This window comes from Pelobates fuscus, chromosome 2, assembly GCF_036172605.1.
Source record: "Pelobates fuscus isolate aPelFus1 chromosome 2, aPelFus1.pri, whole genome shotgun sequence".
In the NCBI taxonomy this organism is placed as follows: Eukaryota; Metazoa; Chordata; class Amphibia; order Anura; family Pelobatidae; genus Pelobates; species Pelobates fuscus.
In genome coordinates this window covers 315029888-315054268 of record NC_086318.1, presented here as the reverse complement: position 1 = coordinate 315054268, position 24381 = coordinate 315029888, and the positions used below count along the sequence as shown (strand labels likewise).

General features: G+C 39.2%; 1 protein-coding gene across 1 annotated transcript in view; it reads right to left on the bottom strand.

Moving 5' to 3' along the window:
- The window catches only part of WASF1 (WASP family member 1), a 138289-nt gene that overhangs the window by 25441 nt on the left and 88467 nt on the right, over nt 1-24381 (bottom strand). The window contains exon 3 of the mRNA XM_063443515.1: nt 24224-24358. Coding sequence (XP_063299585.1) covers nt 24224-24358 — 135 coding nt within the window. The remainder of the gene's footprint in view (nt 1-24223; nt 24359-24381) is intronic.

Here is a 24381-nt window from a genome sequence, read left to right as displayed (position 1 = left end):
TGCGAGTCTCAATGCTCTCTACGACGGAACGATGAAAATAATAAAAATGATATTCACAAAAAAAAAAATGTTAAGTATAATATTAAGTATAATGTATAAAAAGTGGAGTGCAAAATGGAATACATAACATAACATTTTTGTGGTGCCTCAGTTCCAGTTGTCATGTAAATCAAACAAAGATATGCAAGATAGTGTAATATAGTTTAGGAATAATATGTGTACAGTATAAACAAATATATCATCCCAAAATGGAGGATTTATAGGTAAACAATTTATTAAAGGACCACTACAGGCACCCAGACCACTTCAGCTCAATGAAGTGATCTGGGTGCCAGGTCCCCCCTAGTTTTAACCCTGCAGCTGTAAATTTAGCAGTTTCCAAGAAACTGCTATGTTTACATTAAGGGATTAATCCAATCTCAAGTGGCTCTCACTAGAGGCCGCTTCAGCAATCCTTAATGCGAAAACCGTAATGCTTTCCTATGGGTGGTTTGAATGCAAGCGCGGCTCTGGCCACACATGCGCATTAGGAGTGGACGTCGGCAGGGGGTGAAGAGGTCACCAGCGCCGATGGAGCCCGGCACTGGATTAAGGTGTTTTAAGCCATTCAACCCAGCGGGGTGAGGGAGACCTAATAACCCTACTATAGTGCTCCTTTAACACTTATTAAAAACATTATAAAATGAATTAGGGATATTGCACATAAGGATAGGTGTCTCTGCCCCTTACTGAAAATTGGTGGTGAGTATATGCGGTATCAAATCCTGCCACTCACAAGCGCATTGACCTTCAGACGGTCAACTACAGTTGTTGAGATGACAACCCAATCTCCCTCCTCCCTCCAAGTAACCAGTCTCTACAGATGGTCGGGTTCACTTCATGACCGCTGTGGAACATAATTGCCAGCGGACTCACATAATTATGCAAATAAGGACATCGAGAAAAACCAATGAAAATGAAGTCAATCTGAGAGGAATTTGCCTATAAATATCCACAACAAAGATGGAGTGAATTATACTCACGTCCTGACAAAGCCATAGACAAAACACGTAGACGTGCGTGGTGACGCCAGAAGGTGGGGAGAGCTATTGAAAGCTGCGAAGCAGTGAATATTTTTCGGAGAAAGACACTGGGGATTAAGCCTGACACTATCGGAGATCTTGTCCGAAATCGGACATCCCGGAGAGACTGGCTACTCGGAGGGAGGAGATTGGATTGTCATCTCAAAAACTATAGTTGACTGTCTGACGGTCAATGCTCTTGTGAGTTGTGAGTGGCGGGGTGTGATACAGCATATACTCACCACCAATTTCTAGTAAGGGTCAGAGATACCTATCCTTTTGTGCAATATTCCCAATTCATTTTATATTGTTTTTAATAAGGGTTAATAAATTGTTTACCCATTAATCCTCCATTTTGGGATGATATATTTGTTTATAGTGTATACATATTATTCCTAAACAATATTACACTATCTTCCAAATCTTTGTTTGTTTTACATGACAACTGGAACTGAGGCACCACAAAATATTAAGTCTAAGTATTCCATTTTGCGCTCTTATTGCGTGTTAGGGGTCTGTCCCCTTCGGTGTAAACACTAAACTGTGCAGCAGCATATTAATCTTTCTGATCACTATATAGTATTATTCACACTGATAACGACTGCTTGTTCAGAGGACTTTTTACCCATTAGTTAGTCTTTTGAATGCAGTTTTTTTTAGTGCTTTAAACATTTATTATTTTCTATAATTGTGTTAATGTTCAGTGCAGGCTGGGCACATGATGAACAGCAATAGAAGAAACAGAAACATTGTTAAACTTCTCTCTCTGTGCTCTGTTTATGCTGATTGCAAGGTGCACAGAGCAGAGTTTATTAAAATCATAGAGGGAGCCAAGATGGATGAACTTGGGTGCAAGATAAGAGTTTTGTATTGCTACTTTTGACATCTCACAAACACGTTCGTTAAAAATAGGCAATAAGTAAACGTTTTATTTATTTATTTTTTAATTCTAAAAAGCGACAGTTTGCCTTTAAAGTTTTTTTTAAATTGTATTACAATTTGCTAAGCACCCTTTCATGGAGTATGATCAGAACAGAAAGTATACAGAATAATATGTAGTCACGCAAATCAATCTTTAAAGTGGCACTATAGTCACCATAACAACTTTAGCTCAATGAAGTGGTTTTAGTGTATAGATGCCCCTGCAGTCTCACTGTTCAATTCTCTGCCACTTAAATCACTTTTGGTTCTGAACATGCAGACCTAGCCACACCTCCCCTGGGTGTGACTGAAACAGCCTGCATAAAAAATATTATATGGTTTAATTTTCAATCAGATGTTAACTTACTTTTTTATCTCCTTTGTAAATTGAACTTTAATCACACACAGGATGCTTATAAAGGGAGGCTATTAACAGAGAAGGAGATGAGAAAATCTAATTTTAAAACAAGTGTACAATACAGGAAGTTTAAACATTAGATGTAATTGTAAAGGAAGCGTTTAGGAGGGTTATGCAGGGAGGTGTGACTAGGGCTGTATAAACAAAGTGATTTACCTCCTAAATGGCAGAGAATTGAGGAGTTAAACTGCAGGGGCATGATCTATACACCAAAACTGCTGCATTAAACTGAAGTTGTTTTGGCGACTTTAATATCTCTTTAAACAGAAATGCTTTTTTTCTACAATATTGAAAACAAACAAACAAGACAACCTTGACAATCCGTATGCTCATATATTAGAGATTGTTTCTGTTTGTACTACCTTGCTCAATATAACTTTTAGTGGCTTTAAAACATTGTTTACTTCTCGTTTTTTGTGCCATGCTAGACTGATTTTCAAGGCCTAAGAAACACAATACAATCTAGGTCAGTGATAGATCATATTCTGTACTGCAGCTGCAGTGGCTTAGGTTTCACATGACACTCATGCAGACAAAGGGTAAGTGCTGGAGTAAATTACACAGGCTTGCACTTTACAGACCTTGGACATTTTTTATACGTGTATATCTATAAAGTTCTTAAATAGATGCTACTGAAAGTTGTTTTGTCACCTAAATGTGTCAGTATGTCTCCTAGATTAGTAATTCCCAACCCAGTCTACCAGGCACACCAACAGTCCAGGTTTTAAGCATTTCTGAGGAAACTCGACTGGAACCACTGTCTTACAAAGAAACTCTAAGCACCAGAATTTTAGCTTAAACAGTTGTTTTTGGCATAAATTATGCCCATGGAATCTCTCTGCTCAATTCTCTGATATTTAGGAGTTAAATCACTTTGGTTATGCGGCACCTGGCCGACACCACGGCCTCCTTACGTACTTCCTGAAAAAGAGCTAAAAGTTTTTATCTTCCCTTATTGCACTGTGAGTTTAATTTAGAATTTCGTATCTCCTGTTCTGTTTAATGCGCTCTAGAGTCTATAGTGATTATGTGCATGTTTAAAGTTCAAGTAACAAAACAGGAGATACAAGTAAAACACTGTGCCTTAAGAAAGAAAACTTTTTCATGGAGTCTGTATGAATCTATCTCCGCCTTTGGGATTATGTCATCTGTCATTCTGTTGTCTTTTTCCATGTCAAACACTCCACCATACTATTCTTCTATACTCCCCGATGTTCTCATTTATTGACACAGCACAAATTCACTTCACTCCAGTGACATCTACCTGTTGAGATCATAATTGACGTAAACCAATCACAGCCACTCATTGACTATTTAAAGGAACACAATAATGTTAGGAATACAAAACCCTCCTAACACTATAGGAATCCTCTGCCCCTGTGGCACCTCATGCTGCCCTTCCATGAAAGGGCTAAATAACCTATTTTTTCCCCCCACTTACCCGATTCCAGCTCCAATGTCCCTTGGCAGCGGGTCAGGCTTCTCTTCTGTAAGCTGGTGGGGAGAACCTAATGCATATGTGCGGGGAGCACAGCCACTGCACTAGGCTTTTCTTATTGGAATGAATTGACTTAATGCTTTCCTATGTGGATTTTCCACATGCCGGACGTCCTCATGTAAAGCGTAAGGACGTCCATCTTCATTTCACAAAGTCAAACTCTGTGAAACTGCAGGAAGCACCTCTAGTAGACAACTACTAGAGGCAGTCTTAGCAATGTAATATAAACATGGCAGTTTCTCTAAGAATGCAATGTTTTACATTGCAGGGTTAAAGGAACAGGGACACTGCATCCAGACCACTTAAATCAGATGAAGTGGTCTGGGTGCCTATAGTGTCCCTTTAAGGCCTCTCCTGGTCTCAGTTACCAGAGAGTGCAGTATTTTGATTCTGTGTGTGTTCTAGTTACTTTGCTCTGTTTATCGACTACTCTGATCTCTAGAATCCTAGACTTTGGCTCGGTTTCTCATTTACCCATATTTCTGTTAGTTTATTAGATTGTGTTCTGTACGATCCCAAGTTAAAGTGTTATTATAACCCTTCTTCTCAACAATGTTTGTTATACCCCATTAAATTATTTATTGTGCTCTACTGGGCACTGTCGATCTTGAGCTCTACCTTATATAAGAAAAAAAAAACAAATTAAATAGATTAAAACTTACAATGTATCCAGCGCCAGGCGAGGTTCTACTCGATTCATTTTGATGCCCTGTCTGTCATCAAGTTGCAACATCCATTCTCCAATCAAATGCTTCTCATAGAGGCAGAGAAGCATTTGATTGGACTGTTTCACTGGATCATAGCACATGTGTGCGCTCTGGGTTGGTGAGGGGAGGGAGGACCGAGGGTGGGAGGACGTTAATTATTAAACAAACAAACTAAAAAACCTGTGGAAAATGGAGGGAGGGCTGAGAGGGAGCGCAGGAGGGGATACTGAATCTTCTACATGCAGACGTGCTGCTAGCGGTGGAGAAGCTCAAGCAGGCGCTAGAAGCATTTATAGTAGTGAAGAATGTACTATGTATTGAGTGTGTGCCAAAAAAACTGCAGCTTAAGCATGAGTGCAATGCATATTAACTTGCACTGTTAGGTACAGGCACACATGTTGGACATTTTTAGATCATATATCTCCATTGCTGCTATGCCAGCCTCAATTAGGCATTTTTTTATATTTCAACTTCAAGGGACACAACAGGTACCCAGACCACTTCACCCGAATAAGGTTGTCTGGGTGCCATCTCCATCTTATTTTAATCTATAATGTAAAACATTGCTGTTCTTCAGGATTATATCATTTTTTTAATGTATTTTTTTTAACTGTACTGAACAAATCATGACAATGGAGTAGTAAAAGAAAACATTTCTTGACAGCTAGATTCTCTGGTGACCCAATAAAAAAAAAACATGAATGGGTATAAAAAAATAAAATAAAAAAAAAATGTAAACCCCCTTTATTAATGTGGACCATTATTTTCCAACTTGAATCCAGTAAAGTATTTGTTTTGAACATTTAATTGATCGTTAATGTTGAGTGAGCACTGAAAGGACCTTCCTTTACATTAATAAAATAATATGGAAAACGTAATTTGTTTCCTGGCAATTAAAGGTATTTTTAATAAATGCATCTGAAACTTACCTGCTAAGGAACTTGTATTCAGAATTAGGAACAGTTTCAGCAAGTCAACTCGGAGTTTAATATATTAATAGTCTGTTGGGAAGACTGCATACAGCAACTCATCAATTCAGCCAACCAAATCTTTAAAAGGCTAGTCTTCATGGAAACTTTCTTGTAAAAACGAACTCACAGACAATGATCAGTAGAGTCCAAAACCACCAAATGAGTGCAGATTATAGTTTCAGATTAGGTGACTCTGTCCATTCACACAATTACAGGTGCAAATGTCCTTGTTATGAAATATGGTAATTGGCAAACATATAAATATTTCTTTCTTGATTTCAACAGCTTTTAGAGAAGGATTTTACTACACATTGTTTCTATACATGACTCTGCAATGGTAGTTTATGACATTAGTAACAAATAGTTCAATCCATCCAAGATCTGTCTTAGTCTCTTAGAAGCAAGCTACTAACTATCCTTACGGTTTGAAATCAGAATTCCAATTTCTGCTGTGTCTGTTCATTCTTCAGGTTTGTCTCTTATGCAATCCCAAATAAAGCACAAGTGCTGCAGGCGACAGTTTTCTCTCTGAACAAAACACATGCGCACACAAAACTCCCTTCGCTGCTGAAACTCAAGACTGGCTTACAGCCTGTGCTATTTCTAATCATTGGGTCAATTACCTTTCCATCACAGGTGCTATTGAGTTTCTGTTCAAAAATTCCGGTCTTACCACAGTTTGGCATTACTCCTCTCCACATCAGATCACTAGCAGTTTCAGATATCTAGGTAAGTGAAACTAGGGACTGAGCACATTTCTCCGCCATTTTAAATTTACCCTTAACCACTGCCTAAAATGAAGCTATCGGATAACACAATGCCATTTTACACCTGACTGAAGGCAAGGCCATCTTGTCACGCTATATATTGCGGAATACACTACAAAGACTTGGTCTAGTCACTACTGTCTCTCTGATTGGACATTTTGGCATACCAACTCATTGGCTACGAAGAGTGAAAAGCCATCAAAACTATATCAAGCTATTGCTGAGAGAAAGTAAATATATTTCAATATAGTTGCTAGCAGAATGTTCTCATTGTTTTTACACTAACCCAAGCATTCAAGAAGCATTTGTTTTCACAAATCGAAAGAGCAGGTCACACATTTATTTGTTGGCAAATCTTCTAAGATACTGAAAGTGCAATTATGTTCTTAAAAACACTTATAAGAAATATCAGCCATACGTGATTCAAGTTTAAAAAAGGTTCAGAATCCTCTGGGTTAGTGCCATTTATGTTATACATACTCCTTGTTAATGCTATTGAAGTTACCTACGGTAATCTTCCCATACAGCCCTGTACAAAACTCAGCGTGTTCCAGCAACTTTCTTTCAAAATGCTCTGTGTGCATATACTTGTCTTCAAAAGATTTAGTTCATGACACATACAGATAAATAGCAGCCAAACGGTGTGTTCTAGCTGTGCCTTGAGAGTTCTGTATACAGTTTAAATCATAGCCAAAAATAAATAGAACACCAACTTGTGTGTGCATGCGTGTATGACCAAAAGTATACATATACCCACACATACACAAATGCAAATATCTTGCACTCAAGGACTTTGTTAACTTAACACCTTGTTCTAGGGGCTGCAAGCAAATGGTATAATCATGAAATAGTAACAGCACTTGATGGATTAAAAAAATAATAAAAATAAATGCTAGATCAGGGCCCAGAAGAAAGTTTTTTTGTTAAACAGAAACCTTGACAAATAAATATCTACATTATTATTTTTTTCTATGAGGTTTGTTTTTCATTGCGTGAATGTATTTATATAGAATCTTATGAAATACTTATTTTGACTGTGTGGAAGGTTCACTGAAACTCCAATCCAGTCAAGATATATACATAATATGTACAAAGACAAAGTAGGGACTACTTTGTCTCTGTCTTTCTCCTCTGTATTTCTCCTCCGCTTGACTTTGGGATGCTGCAGGGAATTGGATCTCAGTGTTGTATTCTCACGCATGTGGGAGAGTTGCAGCAGTGATATAGGCTCCAAAGAGGACGTGTTGGACCAAGTTGTGGCACTCGCATGGAAGAGGTTCAGGTAAGTTAACTCACCTTTACCAGGCACGAATTTGGCAAAGTCCCCAAACGCTGACAGTGTCGCTTTAACATGTAAGAGACAGTAGTTAGGCGGATGCAAGCATATGTCTTATAGGACCATATTTTTTTTTTATTTGCCATTGTTAAGAAATTGTGGCTGTCAAGGTGCTCTTCACTTACAGGTAACAATATGATCTGATGAGTGGGTGCAAGTAACGAGTGGTGCTAATGCTATGAGAAAAAGACAACCAATCCGGTCATACACACTTCAACTGATGACTCTTTGGGCAGCTTCAAAGAGCACTATTGAGTGGGCTAATGGTGGTAAAATAGACAACACTTCAACCACAAGGAGAACAACAAGATATTAGCAAAAAAACACCTTTTACTAGAAGAGGACCTAATGGAAGGCGAAGCGAATGGAGACAATTAATTCCCAAGTTGGCAAGGAAACTGTGTGAATCTTGAGGTTGGAAAGGCCTTACTTAAAAGCCATGTGCTGTATTACGTGACAGGGGTAAATATTTCGAGATATCCATTAGGGATCGACCGATATTGTTTTTTTTGTTTTTTAAAAAAGCCGATAATGATAATCTTAGAACTTTCATGAACAGACCAATATAATATGGATGCTTGACTTCATTGCTCAAGTTTATTATATTGTATTAGTCCTTGTAGTACTGTAACTAGGTTATTATGCGCATACAAACTGTCAGCCTAACTCTTTAAACAGGGCTCAGACTACTATACATCTAAATCAGGGGTAGGCAACCTTTTATTAGTTCTGTGCCAAAACTAAATCTTGAAGTCCCTTGGTGTGCGGGTCCTATTTTTTTTTTTTAAATTGCAAAGTGTATGTTGCAATATTCTGCTTGTGTTATTTGTGGATGCTGCAGTTGCTTTGTAGCATTGTATTTGTGCGTATGTGGGCTGTTATATTGTACAGTACACGTTCACGAGTAGTTTGTGGTATTGTGTAAGATATCTATGAATGTGGGCTGTGTATGGGCGCTGCTTGTGGAATTGTGTGTGAATGATATGTCACATTGTGTGTGCGTGGGTGTGTGTATTTGTGTAGGACTCCTTATGGCATTTCTTGTGAGAGGCTGCTTGTGCAGGTAAGTGGATTGCCAGTGGTATTGTGTTTGTGGAGACTGTGTGCTTGTGTGTGAGCTATTTGGATTATTTGTATGAGGAGTCATCATCTTCTGCAGCCTTCTAGTAGTGTGGGTATCTTCCCTGGGGTCCGATGGAGAAAGGGCCAAGTACAAGTCAAGGGCACAGCCGCTGTGGACTGCTCTTCTCCAGTATGGATTCCCATTCACAAGTGCTTCCTCTAAGTGCTGCAATGCGTAAATTGTCCCTTACCACCTGCAATCTCAGCTCAGTTTGCACTAGCAGATATCTGAAGTCCCACTGGTACTCATGATAGACCAGAACCTGTTTGGCTCTGGCAGCCTTGAGTGCCGTGCAAAGGCACCATGAGTACCATGCATGGCACACGTGTCATAGATTGCTCACACCTCATCTAGATACTTCTATAGAAACCGTAGTGGTTTTTTGTTTTTTGGTTTTTTTTTTACACAAAAGGTGATCAGCCATTTGATTGTAAGATGAAAGCTCATCTAGCCCAGGAGAAAAAAAAAAATTATATATATCACCTAAGCAGCTTAGGAACGCTCCAAAAACCATATCTACCCTGTAAGAGTTATAATGCCAAGAGTGACCTGGCACCACCCTGAAATTTTGATCAGATGAACTAATTTTGAACTGTGTGACTTTTCACCCAAGGTCTGCCGAGTGTTGCTCCCTGCCTCATTACATCGGACAGAGAGCCAGACAAAGTATCTTTCGTTAGCTCTCCTGAGCGAAGTCCTGAGGTGTAGGTCTAGCTCATTGGCTGACCACTCTGAGCCAATGAGATAAGTCTGGCACCATCAGATGTAGTGAAGGTGGGGAGTGGTGCCCTGGATATCCTGAGTATTCAGTCAAACAGTTCTAAAATGGTTTGACTACTTACAATCGGGGGCACCAGTTAAACTGTAGTGGTTATGGTGCATGGAGTATTCCTTTAAGCTATTTTTGGCTACATACTGAAAGTCCATTGTCAACTCCCAATGCACAGTTTAGTGGTTAAACCTCTGGAACAGACTTAAAGCTAGGGTCATCTTTTCGCCCTTTAAATAAGGACATTTAAAAAAGTGTAATTCTGCGGGGCAGCAATGATTTTAATTCAGTTCTACAGCATGTATTTTCCCTAAACGTCCCCAGTAAAAGGTGAAATAGGATAGCCTTAAGACAGCTACTGAATGGATGAGTTATGGAAATCAAATTGTAAAAAAAATTTTTTTAAATGAAAGCAGATATGCTATTAAATGAAACAAATAAAACTAAATGTGCCTGTGGGTTATGTAACATACTTAACAAGAGAAATTGCTAGGCTATTCTGGTATAGGCAGTCAGAAATTTCATTACTGGGTTAGTGCCTTGTGACCTTTCACAAAAGGAGCATTTTTTAACAATAGAGCCATTGACAGAGTCAGAAATATAAATCCATACAGTCTACGCAGAAGCACGGCTTTCAAGACCATTGTTTGTGAAGATAAGGGAAGCGAATGGGAGATTACTTATTCAACCAGAGACAGATGTTTTTCTACGGTTTTCCCAGCAGTTGTTTCACAAAAAAAGAACAGCTGCTATTTTCTTGAATTACTAGTGGGACAGAACAAGCACAAGAACAATCTAGGCTCCTAACATAGTTTGTGGAGCAAGGAGCTCCCCTATTTTCATCTTTTGTCTGGTACAAAGCCCCAACAATGGGTTGAGTGGATTAACACAACTAAAGAAACACTCCAAGCACCAAAACCACTACACTGTAGGCTACATTTGCTTGTTATACCCATGGTGCTGTTTCATACGAGTTATTTGATATTCCATTTGTCTACTTAAAGCGCCCAGTTTTTGAAGGATCTATAGTATCAGAGCTAATGGGTGCGTGTCCTTCCACCATACAAACCTTATCCAGCTAGATATTACAGAGAAATATTGGAGGTATGGGCATAGCACATACGTTAAAGGATTTTAGCCAAAATATTAGTGGCTATTATTCTGAACCAGGCGGGAAATTATTTTTTTTACTTTAAAACCAAGGAAGAGAAGATGGTTACTCCTCCGGGCTAAGATGAATTATATGTGTAACAATTAAGAACAATCCCAAACTTTAAAAAGGCTTATGAATGTTGCCAAAATGTTGACTTAAGCAGGCGGCTTTGTCACCCTATACTTACCATACTGTTTCTCTTCCTTACTCCCAATCTGTTATTTTGCAGTCTATTTCTCATAGAATACATAAGGCAGAGTAGGGACTACCAGACTAGTTAGCCTTATGTATTTGTCTTCTGCTTGAAAATAACTCCCCCCTCCCCTTCCCCCACCAATGGCTGGGAGAATAAGGCATTTTCTCACTTGTTATCTATGGAGATTACCATGGTATCGCAGGATCCACTGTAGGCCTCACGGTTTCACTCTCGCACATGTACAAAAGTACAGTTCTGGCATGGGCTCCAGTGCCATGAGCTGGAGAGGATCCTAATAGATACTGATGGCCACTAGGAGTAGCTTCTGGTAAGTAAAACTCACTTTCCCCTGCGGCCACTGGACACCAAGGGCAATGTCACCATCGGGTAACTTGGAAATTATGTAGAGTTCAGAAGGTGACAGTGCCACATTAATGATGCACAAAAAAATATCACCTGAGTGCCTTGTCTTTCATATGCTAGTATAAATTAAAACTGGATACTTCCTTGGGATGTAGAACTTAAAAAATGTTTTTAAAGTAAGAGGTGTTTTATTCCTAGCTCCCCCTTTGGTTAAAAGATTAAAAAAAAAAAACAGACAAAAAAAAAAATAGGTCTAGTGCCGGTCTACTTGACAGCCACTAGATGTGAATTTTTATCAAAATATTAAAGGACCACTATAGTGAAAAAAAACAAAAAAAAAAAAACAACTTGTTTTCCTGGCACTATAGGGTCTTTAGGTGCCCCCCACCCTGCTTGGCGCTGGGGAACTCTCCTCCCTCAGCGCTGAATGCACTTTCGCGGCAAGCGCATTCAAACAGTCCATAAGAAAGCATTTCTCAATGCTTTCCTATGGACGTCCAGCCTCTTCTCACTGTGATTTTCACAGTGAGAAGCGCGGAAGCGCCTCTAGCGACTGTCAGTGAGACAGCCACTAGAGGCTGGATTAACCCTACTGTAAACATAGCAGTTTCTCTGAAACTGCTATGTTTACAGCTGCAGGGTTAACACTAGATGGACCTGGCACTCAGACCACTTAATTGAGCTGAAGTGGTCTGGGTACCTATAGTGGTCCTTTAACATTGCTGAAGCTAGGCACCAAAACCACATCTTAATGGTTGGTTCTTAGAGTGTCCCTTTAACTTACTTAAAGGGACACTCCAGGCACCCAGACCAGTTCTGCTCATTGGAGTGGTCTGGCTGCCAACTCCCACTACTCTTAACCCTGCAAGTGTAATTATTGCAGTTTTTTTATAAACTGCAATAATTACCTTGCAGGGTTAACTCCACCTCTAGTGGCTGTCTACTAGACAGCCACTAGAGGTCACTTCCTGAATCATAGCAAAGATTTTCTTTGCTAGAGCGTCGCTGGACATCCTCACGCTGTGTGAGGACCTCCAGCGTCGCTCATTTCCTCATAGGAAAGCATTGAAAAAATGTTTCAATGCTTTCCTATGGGGAGCGCTAATGAGCATGCGCGGCATTGCCGCGCATGCGCATTAGGTCTCCTCGGCCGGTGGGCGGGATCAGTCTTGCCCACCGGCCGACGGAGACAGTAGAAGGAGCGACGCGGAGGAGAAGAGAGCGACGAGGGACATCGTTGCTGCCTCAGGTAAGTGACTGAAGGGGTTTTTAACCAACTCAGTAACCGGGGATTGGGGGGTGGGAGGGAGAGGGTACCTCCAGTGCCAGGAAAACGGATTGTTTTCCTGGCACTGGAGTTTTCCTTTAATGTAGATCTGGTAGTCTGGTTGCTAGAAGGTTGCCCCAGCCCTCTAGGAAAGGTCATCAGTTCACTTACTGTAAGCTTCAATTGCTTTGGTGACGTTTTAAAGCTTTGTGAGTTTGTTCACTTTGGCCGAAATCGCCAAATGTAAATATGTGGACTTTTATGCAGTCTTGAATTGACCATAACTTTGCTTAGGCACTATGGTTCATCCCATTGTACAGCGCTACGGAATTTGCTGGCGCTATATCAATACTTAAATAAAATAATAAATAAATAATTGACTGGAGCTTCCTGTCTTTGTAGATCATCAGAATTAACATTACATCTGCTGAAGATATTTAGAATGATGGTGTATCCAAATGTACCATCATGTTAGTAGAGTAGAAACATCAAATAATCCAGTCATCAGATAAACTACAAATCATGATATTATGGGATTTAGCTAACCCCTTGTCTTGAAAGAGAGAGCATGCCAGCAATGTTGATTATCATTTCTGTTTTAGAAGACAACAATTTGAAATGAACCATTAAAGTCATTGTAGTACAGAGTTGGGCCACATGTTAGTCCAGTCTTGGGATATCATAAAGGATGGCAAGTGGTAGTCTCTTTAACAGACAAAGTTATTTGTTACCAGCAAGGATTGGATTAAAAATGCAATATAGCCATTGTTAGTTTTAAAATACAAAATGCATTATCCTGTTGTTCCTGTAGCACTAAATGCTACCCTTATGCTACACAAATCAAATTCAGATAAATAAAAGCAATGTCCAATGCTCCGCAGTAGCAATACAGCGAATGTTCAAGCAATGAATGTACCTACAGATAAATTCAATCCCGGATTTATCAATAGGAGTCCAATGAAAAGAGGCAGCTCTGTAGAAGAATCTTTCTCAACCAGTAAAAATCCCTGCTGCTAGCAGTGAATGGTATATGTCCTAACCCTGAGCATGTGCAAGTCAAATAATGGCTTTCAAGTATCATCTGCCTTTTTTCCTTTCCTTCTATTTTTGTACAATGAAAAGCCGAGGGGAAAAAAAAACAGCATTTGAAAAAGGAATATGACCTCAGTCTGTGGGTTGGATTCTATGCTACATTTTTAACATCAGATTCTTGGGATATTTCAGTTCCATCTCTTTTTATTCTACTGTAAGAAAAGTAGATGGACTTTATACTGCAGGAATTAAGTAAAATGACTTTTCATACTAAACATGCACTTGGCTTCAAATTCTCCCATCTAACAACTGTCAATAATCCAACACACTGCCCCTCCTCCCTCCACTGCCCCCACCCCCCAATCTAATACATTTCCTCTTAAAGGACCACTCTAGGCACCCAGACCACTTCAGCTTAATGAAGTGGTCTGGGTGCCAGGTCCAGCTAGCTTTTACCCTTTTATTTTATAAACATAGCAGTTTCAGAGAAACTGCTATGTTTATACTGAGGGTGAAGCCAGCCTCCAGAGCCTCTAGTGGCTGTCTCATTGACAGCCGCTAGAGGCGCTTGCGTGCTTCTCACTGTGAAAATCACAGTGAGAGCACGCAAGCGTCCATAGGAAAGCATTATGAATGCTTTCCTATGCGACCGGCTGAATGCGAGCGCGGCTCCTGCCGCGCATGCGCATTCAGCCGATGACGTCGCGAGGAAGAAGAGGAGGAGGAGGAAAGCTCCCCGCCCCGCGCTGGAGAAAGAGGTAAGTTTAACCCCTTCCTCCCCCCAGAGCCCGGCGGGAGTGGGTCCCTGAGGGTGGGGGAACCCTCAGGGCACTCTAGTGCCAGGAAAACTAGTTTGTTTTCCTGGCACTAGAGTGGTCCTTTAACCCCTTAAGGACCAAACTTCTGGAATAAAAGGGAATCATGACATGTCACACATGTCATGTGTCCTTAAGGGGTTAATCAAATACACTGCCCCTCCTCCCTCCACTCTAATTGAATACACTGCCCTCCCCCCAAATCCCTTAATTTAATACAATGGCCCCCTGACTTACCCAAATTAATACACTGCACCCTCCTTCCCATTAACACACTGCCACCACTCCCCAATTTAATAAACTGGTTAATACACTGCCCCTCCCCCCTAATTTAACACACTGACCCCGCCACCCCCCACCACCACCACCACTGTGCACTGCCCTCCCCCCAATGTAACACATTGGCCCCTCCCTCCCTCAAATCAATACAGTGTTCCTCCCTCCCCCAAAATAAAGGAATTAAAATAAATTAATACACTACCCCCTCCACCAAGCCTCTCTTATGCTACCCTACAATTTGCTGTCTGTCCTCCAGTTCCAGCTCCAGCCCTGTTGAAGCATGCCAGACGCTCCTCTGGCACTGCGAGCAGGAAGGAAGGAGGAGTGGCTGCTCTGGTCTGCTCAGCAGACACACAGCCACTCTGCCCTCTTGTGGCCGGGAGAGCAAGAATCAGGAAATATTTTTCCTGTCTTGCTGGTCGCAGTCACAGCTAAAAACGGCCCCAGGGAAGGCGGGCCGCAAATATGTTCACTGTGGGCCGCATGTTTGACATGCTTGATTTAAAGGAACACTTTAGGGTTGGGAACACAAACATGGTTTCCTGACCCTATGTTAAAACACTATCTAGTCCCCCTTGCTGCCCTAAAAATAGTAAAATCTTACCTTATTTCCAGTCTGCTGGCGCTGGCTTTGCCCCCGATCTGCCTCCTTGGCTGACATCATCAGAAGTGATTATCTCAGCCAATCACAATGTTTTCCCATAGGAAAGCAGTGGATTGGCAGAGATAGTCTATTCTGATGATCTCAGCCAAGGAGGTGGGCCAGGGGTGGAGCCAAACACCGCCCTGGCCAATCAACATCTCCTTGTAGAGATGTGCTGAATCAATCATCTCTATGAGGAAAGTTCAGTGTCTCCATGGAGAGCGTGGAGACTCTGAACGTCAGTGCTACACCCAGGAAGCACCATTAGTTGCCATCTAAGGAGTAGCCACTGGAGGTGCCCCTAGGATGTAATATAAACACTGCCTTTTCTCTGAAAGCAGACTATACTTACCAGAACAAATACATTAAGCTGTAGTTGTTCTGGTGACTATAGTGCCCCTTTAATTAGAAAGAGATAAGTTGTTCTCATTTCTTCGCCTGAACCTTAGATGAACAGCCAGAGTTACAGTATACATAGCACCCTTTTGTTTAGCCATAAAAAGATATTTCAATCAAACCGCTTTAAAGGAATACTATAGGCACAAAACATTTTTATCTTAATGATGCAGTTTTGGTGTATAGATCTTGCCTCTAGAGTCTTAATGCTCAATTCTCTCCCATTTAGGAATTAAATTAGCAGTGAGACTGCAGGGGTATGATTTATACATCCAAACGGCTTCATTAAGCTATAGTTGTTTTGATGCCTATAGTATACCTTTAAGGCTCAGTTGCAAATTCTAAAACCTTTTTCCTAGCAACCACAAAAGTAACAAACTATATATAACAGTTATTTTCGTTTTGGGCATACATGCAAGCAGCTAGAGCTCGAGGGGGATTGGAAACACAGCATAGATACTGTATTAAACAGATTTTCAGGACAGTACATTTTCCCCATTAGACACAGAATGCCATTTCAATGCTTCCCTCTATTGTTTAATTAACTGCAACGGAATGTGCAACTCAAGATGACCTATTTCATGTGTCGACTTTAAACAATGGCATTTAGCAACTGCCCAGCTCTGTTGTATTGTCAGGAGAATAGTCTGTGCTTTGCAACATACATCCAACAAGTGTTATTTGTAAATTGTCAACAGAATGTTATATATATATATATATAGAAAAAATATGAATTGGGCACTCACCCTTAAATATAAATGATAGGATATTTTAGGGATTCTGCTGATGTACCTAGAATAGAGGATAAAACATAGTGCAAATATTGTTTGATACTCAGAGGTAGTGTACTGGTATATATGCACTCACAGATTCCAAATGGATTTAGCGTTTTAAAGGTGCCGCCCCACAATGTAGATGGGGGGTATCAATCGGTGTTCCTCCTCGAGTGGTAGCCACTGGGGTATCAGGGTCAGGCTAGATGGTTCAAAAACAAACTCCGACCAGAAGAATTCCTCCAAGGCAATTTATTCACTCATAAGATCAGGAGGTGTACAAAATAAGTAAAAACAAATATGAAAAATAAAACAGGTCACCGGTCCTACGCGTTTCGTCTTTGAACAACAAGACTTCCTCAGGGACCTTTTCAATAAAACCAGCAGTAACATGTACAGTAGTTGGCAATGACATCCTAAAAAACGCTAACACATAAAAACTTATATAGGGCTAATCCCTCCAAGTCATTGGTGGAAAAATGGGTGTCTTCTTTCCTCTCAAAATTCATTCGCTGCCCGGTATTTTCTTCAGGTGTAGATTCTTGCCGGAGATTGAAATTCCTCCTTGTGTGATTTTCCTATCGCTTCCGCGTACGTCACGCGTTACGTTCCGGTCACGTGACCCGTATGCGTTCCACACTCGGGAGTAAAACATGGCCGTGCGTTCCACCATAAAGGAAAATGAGTCCATTTATTACTTGATGGTACTTGAAAATCTAAACGAGAGGGCTGTTATACATTGCATACAGAATACCCATAATGCCTATAGGGACATTGATATGTCCTCTCTAACTTATTGTGAGAGCAGAAAAGTGCAAGAAATAAAATAAAAAATATATGAAAAAATATATATAATAAATGCAACAACTTCTACCCATAATGCCAATTAGAACATTAATATATCCTCTATACCTTATAAAAAAACGAAAAATTGTATAAAACAGATGAATGCAGCAACTTCCTATCCAAGTGTGCATACAAAATTAATTCTTAAACTATATATCACAAATTTCATATTGTATGCCATTAATAATTAATAGATTGTGAGTTTCTTAAAGTGCCTTTTAAACCCATAATTCATGTAGATATATAGCTATGGTTTTTGAATCTCTTATTTTAAAGTGACATATCCATATTTACATTTGCATGTTGTGTTAACACTAGTTTATTTCTCGTGCTTAATCGCAATCCAATAATTGCATGTGCTTATAATGTGCAACATAATTTATTTCTTTTACCAAATCATAAAAAATGGTGTGCTCAAGTTTCAAAAAACTTTTGAAAACTTTTGAAAAAACTTTTCAATGTCAGAGGAAAAGTATATATATCTCTCTCTCTTTTTGACTACATCAATCCAAAAAGCAGATGATGTCCATATCTACATTCAGTCCCCTTGGTGTAAGGGTACCCAGTCTATGAATCCAATAGGACTCTCTTTTGGCCAAACGCTTTTCTCTATTCCCCCCTCTCCAGTGTGGTTGAATTTGTTCCATCCCCATGCACCGTAAGCCTTTTAAAAAGAAATGTGGACAATTGTTGCAATGAAGAGGAACAGAGTGGGTCTCAAGTTTTTTCTTGATATTATTGATATGTTCAAGAAGCCTCACTTTCAAGCACCTCTTCGTACGTCCAACATACTGGCTGCCACACGGACACTGAAGTAAGTAAACCACAAAGTCCGAGCGGCAGCCAATCCCCGACTTAATGTGAAACTCCCTCCCAGTGGTGGAGCTGGTGTATGACATAGCTTTATCTGTATTAACCTGTGAGCAAGCTTTGCAGTTCTTACATCCCTTGAAACCTTTGTCACTCTTTTTACTTTTAAAGACATTTTTTAGGGCATAACTTGGTGCCAATAAATTTTTTAGATTTTGTTTTTTCCTATATATAATTTTTGGTTTCTTGGGCAGATGTTCTCCCAAAATAGGATCCTCCAACAAAATTGGCCAGTATTTACACAGACTCCTCCTGATTTTAGGATGATCTATGTTATACTGGGTAAAAAAAGATTGTCTAAAGTTCTCTTTGTTTTTACCCTTCGAATTATTTATTAAGAGGTCATTCCTGTCTTTTTTAGACATCATATCAATTTCTCTATCTATTCTCTTTTTGTTGTAACCTTTTTGGACAAGTTTATTAGCCACATGTTTGGCCTGTATCTGGAAATCTTTAATGTGGGAACAATTCCTCCTGATCCTAGTGAGTTGTCCCTTTGCTATCCCTTTCAACCACGGTTGATGGTGACAGCTATGTTTGTGTACATAGCTGTTTCCATCAGTTGGTTTAAAAAAACACTTTGTTCTAATTTCATTTCCTTCACTAAACAAGGTAAGGTCCAAGAAATTAATTTCCCTGCGATTCCATATTGGAGAGAGTTTTAAATTATAAACGACAGGAATGACCTCTTAATAAATAATTCGAAGGGTAAAAACAAAGAGAACTTTAGACAATCTTTTTTTACCCAGTATAACATAGATCATCCTAAAATCAGGAGGAGTCTGTGTAAATACTGGCCAATTTTGTTGGAGGATCCTATTTTGGGAGAACATCTGCCCAAGAAACCAAAAATTATATATAGGAAAAAACAAAATCTAAAAAATTTATTGGCACCAAGTTATGCCCTAAAAAATGTCTTTAAAAGTAAAAAGAGTGACAAAGGTTTCAAGGGATGTAAGAACTGCAAAGCTTGCTCACAGGTTAATACAGATAAAGCTATGTCATACACCAGCTCCACCACTGGGAGGGAGTTTCACATTAAGTCGGGGATTGGCTGCCGCTCGGACTTTGTGGTTTACTTACTTCAGTGTCCGTGTGGCAGCCAGTATGTTGGACGTACGAAGAGGTGCTTGAAAGTGAGGCTTCTTGAACATATCAATAATATCAAGAAAAAACTTGAGACCCACTCTGTTCCTCTTCATTGCAACAATTGTCCACATTTCTTTTTAAAAGGCTTACGGTGCATGGGGATGGAACAAATTCAACCACACTGGAGAGGGGGGAATAGAGAAAAGCGTTTGGCCAAAAGAGAGTCCTATTGGATTCATAGACTGGGTACCCTTACACCAAGGGGACTGAATGTAGATATGGACATCATCTGCTTTTTGGATTGATGTAGTCAAAAAGAGAGAGAGATATATATACTTTTCCTCTGACATTGAAAAGTTTTTTCAAAAGTTTTCAAAAGTTTTTTGAAACTTGAGCACACCATTTTTTATGATTTGGTAAAAGAAATAAATTATGTTGCACATTATAAGCACATGCAATTATTGGATTGCGATTAAGCACGAGAAATAAACTAGTGTTAACACAACATGCAAATGTAAATATGGATATGTCACTTTAAAATAAGAGATTCAAAAACCATAGCTATATATCTACATGAATTATGGGTTTAAAAGGCACTTTAAGAAACTCACAATCTATTAATTATTAATGGCATACAATATGAAATTTGTGATATATAGTTTAAGAATTAATTTTGTATGCACACTTGGATAGGAAGTTGCTGCATTCATCTGTTTTATACAATTTTTCGTTTTTTTATAAGGTATAGAGGATATATTAATGTTCTAATTGGCATTATGGGTAGAAGTTGTTGCATTTATTATATATATTTTTTCATATATTTTTTATTTTATTTCTTGCACTTTTCTGCTCTCACAATAAGTTAGAGAGGACATATCAATGTCCCTATAGGCATTATGGGTATTCTGTATGCAATGTATAACAGCCCTCTCGTTTAGATTTTCAAGTACCATCAAGTAATAAATGGACTCATTTTCCTTTATGGTGGAACGCACGGCCATGTTTTACTCCCGAGTGTGGAACGCATACGGGTCACGTGACCGGAACGTAACGCGTGACGTACGCGGAAGCGATAGGAAAATCACACAAGGAGGAATTTCAATCTCCGGCAAGAATCTACACCTGAAGAAAATACCGGGCAGCGAATGAATTTTGAGAGGAAAGAAGACACCCATTTTTCCACCAATGACTTGGAGGGATTAGCCCTATATAAGTTTTTATGTGTTAGCGTTTTTTAGGATGTCATTGCCAACTACTGTACATGTTACTGCTGGTTTTATTGAAAAGGTCCCTGAGGAAGTCTTGTTGTTCAAAGACGAAACGCGTAGGACCGGTGACCTGTTTTATTTTTCATATTTGTTTTTACTTATTTTGTACACCTCCTGATCTTATGAGTGAATAAATTGCCTTGGAGGAATTCTTCTGGTCGGAGTTTGTTTTTGAACCATCTAGCCTGACCCTGATACCCCAGTGGCTACCACTCGAGGAGGAACACCGATTGATACCCCCCATCTACATTGTGGGGCGGCACCTTTAAAACGCTAAATCCATTTGGAATCTGTGAGTGCATATATACCAGTACACTACCTCTGAGTATCAAACAATATTTGCACTATGTTTTATCCTCTATTCTAGGTACATCAGCAGAATCCCTAAAATATCCTATCATTTATACTATCCTACTAAACGGTTATCTACTGGGAAATAACCTTGGGAGCTGTGTACCCAGAAGTTAAGTTTTCTAATCACTTTGTTTCACGGGTGATTTTGTTTGTATTTCTGTTACTCACCCTTAAATGACTGAAAAAATTCCTGCCTTTGGTGCTACCGGCGTCCAAGATATATATACAAACGAAAAAATCAGAGCACTCCAAAAGGACTTCTTATTCAGTGTTTACTGTGACAAAAGTTACATCAAATAATCAAATCGACGTTTCGACCCCTTAGGGTCTTTTTCAAGATCAAATAATGTGTGTGGAAACAAAGTTTAAATAGCAAAACATTAATGAGCAACTCACCAATCTCGTGTGTGCGGCTACTCGAACCCGGAAGTGTTACACCCCTTCATGTGACTCATACGACGTGCGTGCGTGTGTACGTCATGGTTGCTAAGAGATGGAGTATCAACTCCGTGAAAATGACCGTGCGGTTGCTAAGCGATGGAGTGTAAACTCAGTGGGTGAACAGTGAGTATACCGGAAAACCCGTGCATCAAAACGTATAGTGCAGGACAAATTACGAGATCCCACAAGGAGATCATAACGTGTAGTATAAAAACAAATGAATATGAGCACATATTCAAACGGAGGATTTCTGGTATGTCAAAAAAATATATATATCGAGTCCGGCCAGATGCCGAAAAAACCAATCCACCTGTGACCAAGTGATCTAAATATGTGTGTGAAGGAACGTGAACATAAAAAAACGATATACGGCAAAGAGCCTCAATGACATACCAGTAAAGCTGATCGTGATCGATGACACAAATGTAAACATTAGGATATTAAGAAAATAAAAGAGATATACGTCATACAATATAAACCAATCAGGTCAGAGGTAATAGATAAAGGGGGGGTGAGGTTAGCGCTAATAATATATTAAACAGGCAGCGACCTTTAGAGGGTAACCCTCTAACCCTCTATATAAGAAATATACAGTAAAGAAAAAAGGTTGCGCCACAAATAAAATGGATAAAAATAAAAGTAAAAACAACAATACAATTTAAAAATGAATAAAAATATAAATAGGTATAGTCCAGAATGGTTGGTCAGTTCCAATAGATGTCTTGAGATAAAGTAGGTATAGTCACTAATTCCGCTGTGGGGGTAGGTTCTCTTGTTGTAGTATTTTCTACCGTCTTGTAGTATGGAAGACACAAAGTGAAAAGGACTAATCGTGCGGAGTGTATACACTTAATGTGATAGTAAAAAAATGATATATGTTACACTCACATTTAGTTGAGCTATAGCCAGCTCAGGGTTTGTAGGCATACAGCGGTATAATCCCCGCTTATGGGATATATTGTTGCTTGTCCTCCAAGGGGTACGTCCAACTCTCAGGAGAAGAGGGAAAATAAAAACAGCAGATAGTGCTCTCCGATTAAATTAAAAGGTGGTGAGTAAAATAAGATAAAATATACTCACAGGTAAAGTGCAGATCACACTGCACTTTAGTAATAGCGTTAGTGGTATAATCCCCACTTCAGGATATGTAGAATAAAAATGCCAGGAAAAAATAAAATAATAGTAATAATTGTGTATATAAAATGATAGTGGTACACTAATTTGACCAAAAAATCATTTATTATAAAATAACACAATATAAATAACCATTTAACGCGTTTCACCGCTGGGGCTTTATTTTTTCCATTTTTGATAAAGCCCCAGCGGTGAAACGCGTTAAATGGTTATTTCTATTGTGTTATTTTATAATAAATGATTTTTTGGTCAAATTAGTGTACCACTATCATTTTATATACACAATTATTACTATTATTTTATTTTTTCCTGGCATTTTTATTCTACATATCCTGAAGTGGGGTTTATACCACTAACGCTATTACTAAAGTGCAGTGTGATCTGCACTTTACCTGTGAGTATATTTTATCTTATTTTACTCACCACCTTTTAATTTAATCGGAGAGCACTATCTGCTGTTTTTATTTTCCCTCTTCTCCTGAGAGTTGGACGTACCCCTTGGAGGACAAGTAACAATATATCCCATAAGCGGGGATTATACCGCTGTATGCCTACAAACCCTGAGCTGGCTATAGCTCAACTAAATGTGAGTGTAACATATATCATTTTTTTACTATCACATTAAGTGTATACACTCCGCACGATTAGTCCTTTTCACTTTGTGTCTTCCATACTACAAGACGGTAGAAAATACTACAACAAGAGAACCTACCCCCACAGCGGAATTAGTGACTATACCTACTTTATCTCAAGACATCTATTGGAACTGACCAACCATTCTGGACTATACCTATTTATATTTTTATTCATTTTTAAATTGTATTGTTGTTTTTACTTTTATTTTTATCCATTTTATTTGTGGCGCAACCTTTTTTCTTTACAGAGGTAATAGATGACTGAGAGACCAAGGTATAGATATAGATATTTAACCTTGGTCTCTCAGTCATCTATTACCTCTGACCTGATTGGTTTATATTGTATGACGTATATCTCTTTTATTTTCTTAATATCCTAATGTTTACATTTGTGTCATCGATCACGATCAGCTTTACTGGTATGTCATTGAGGCTCTTTGCCGTATATCGTTTTTTTATGTTCACGTTCCTTCACACACATATTTAGATCACTTGGTCACAGGTGGATTGGTTTTTTCGGCATCTGGCCGGACTCGATATATATATATATTTTTTGACATACCAGAAATCCTCCGTTTGAATATGTGCTCATATTCATTTGTTTTTATACTACACGTTATGATCTCCTTGTGGGATCTTGTAATTTGTCCTGCACTATACGTTTTGATGCACGGGTTTTCCGGTATACTCACTGTTCACCCACTGAGTTTACACTCCATCGCTTAGCAACCGCACGGTCATTTTCACGGAGTTGATACTCCATCTCTCAGCAACCATGACGTACACACGCACGCACGTCGTATGAGTCACATGAAGGGGTGTAACACTTCCGGGTTCGAGTAGCCGCACACACGAGATTGGTGAGTTGCTCATTAATGTTTTGCTATTTAAACTTTGTTTCCACACACATTATTTGATCTTGAAAAAGACCCTAAGGGGTCGAAACGTCGATTTGATGATTTGATGTAACTTTTGTCACAGTAAACACTGAATAAGAAGTCCTTTTGGAGTGCTCTGATTTTTTTCGTTTGTATATATATATATTTATTTTTAAACACAGAAATATATAAAATAAAAGGGTACATTAAAATGACTTACGCTCTTCTTCTTTTGGATCAAGCTGGGTTACACTAACAGATAACCGATCCACACGCTCTTGCAAGGAATTCACTCTGAAGGAAAAACTGTGTGCCTCATTAAAGAGTTCCCCAAATACATCTTCTGCATATTTACCTAAAAGAAAAATAAACCATATA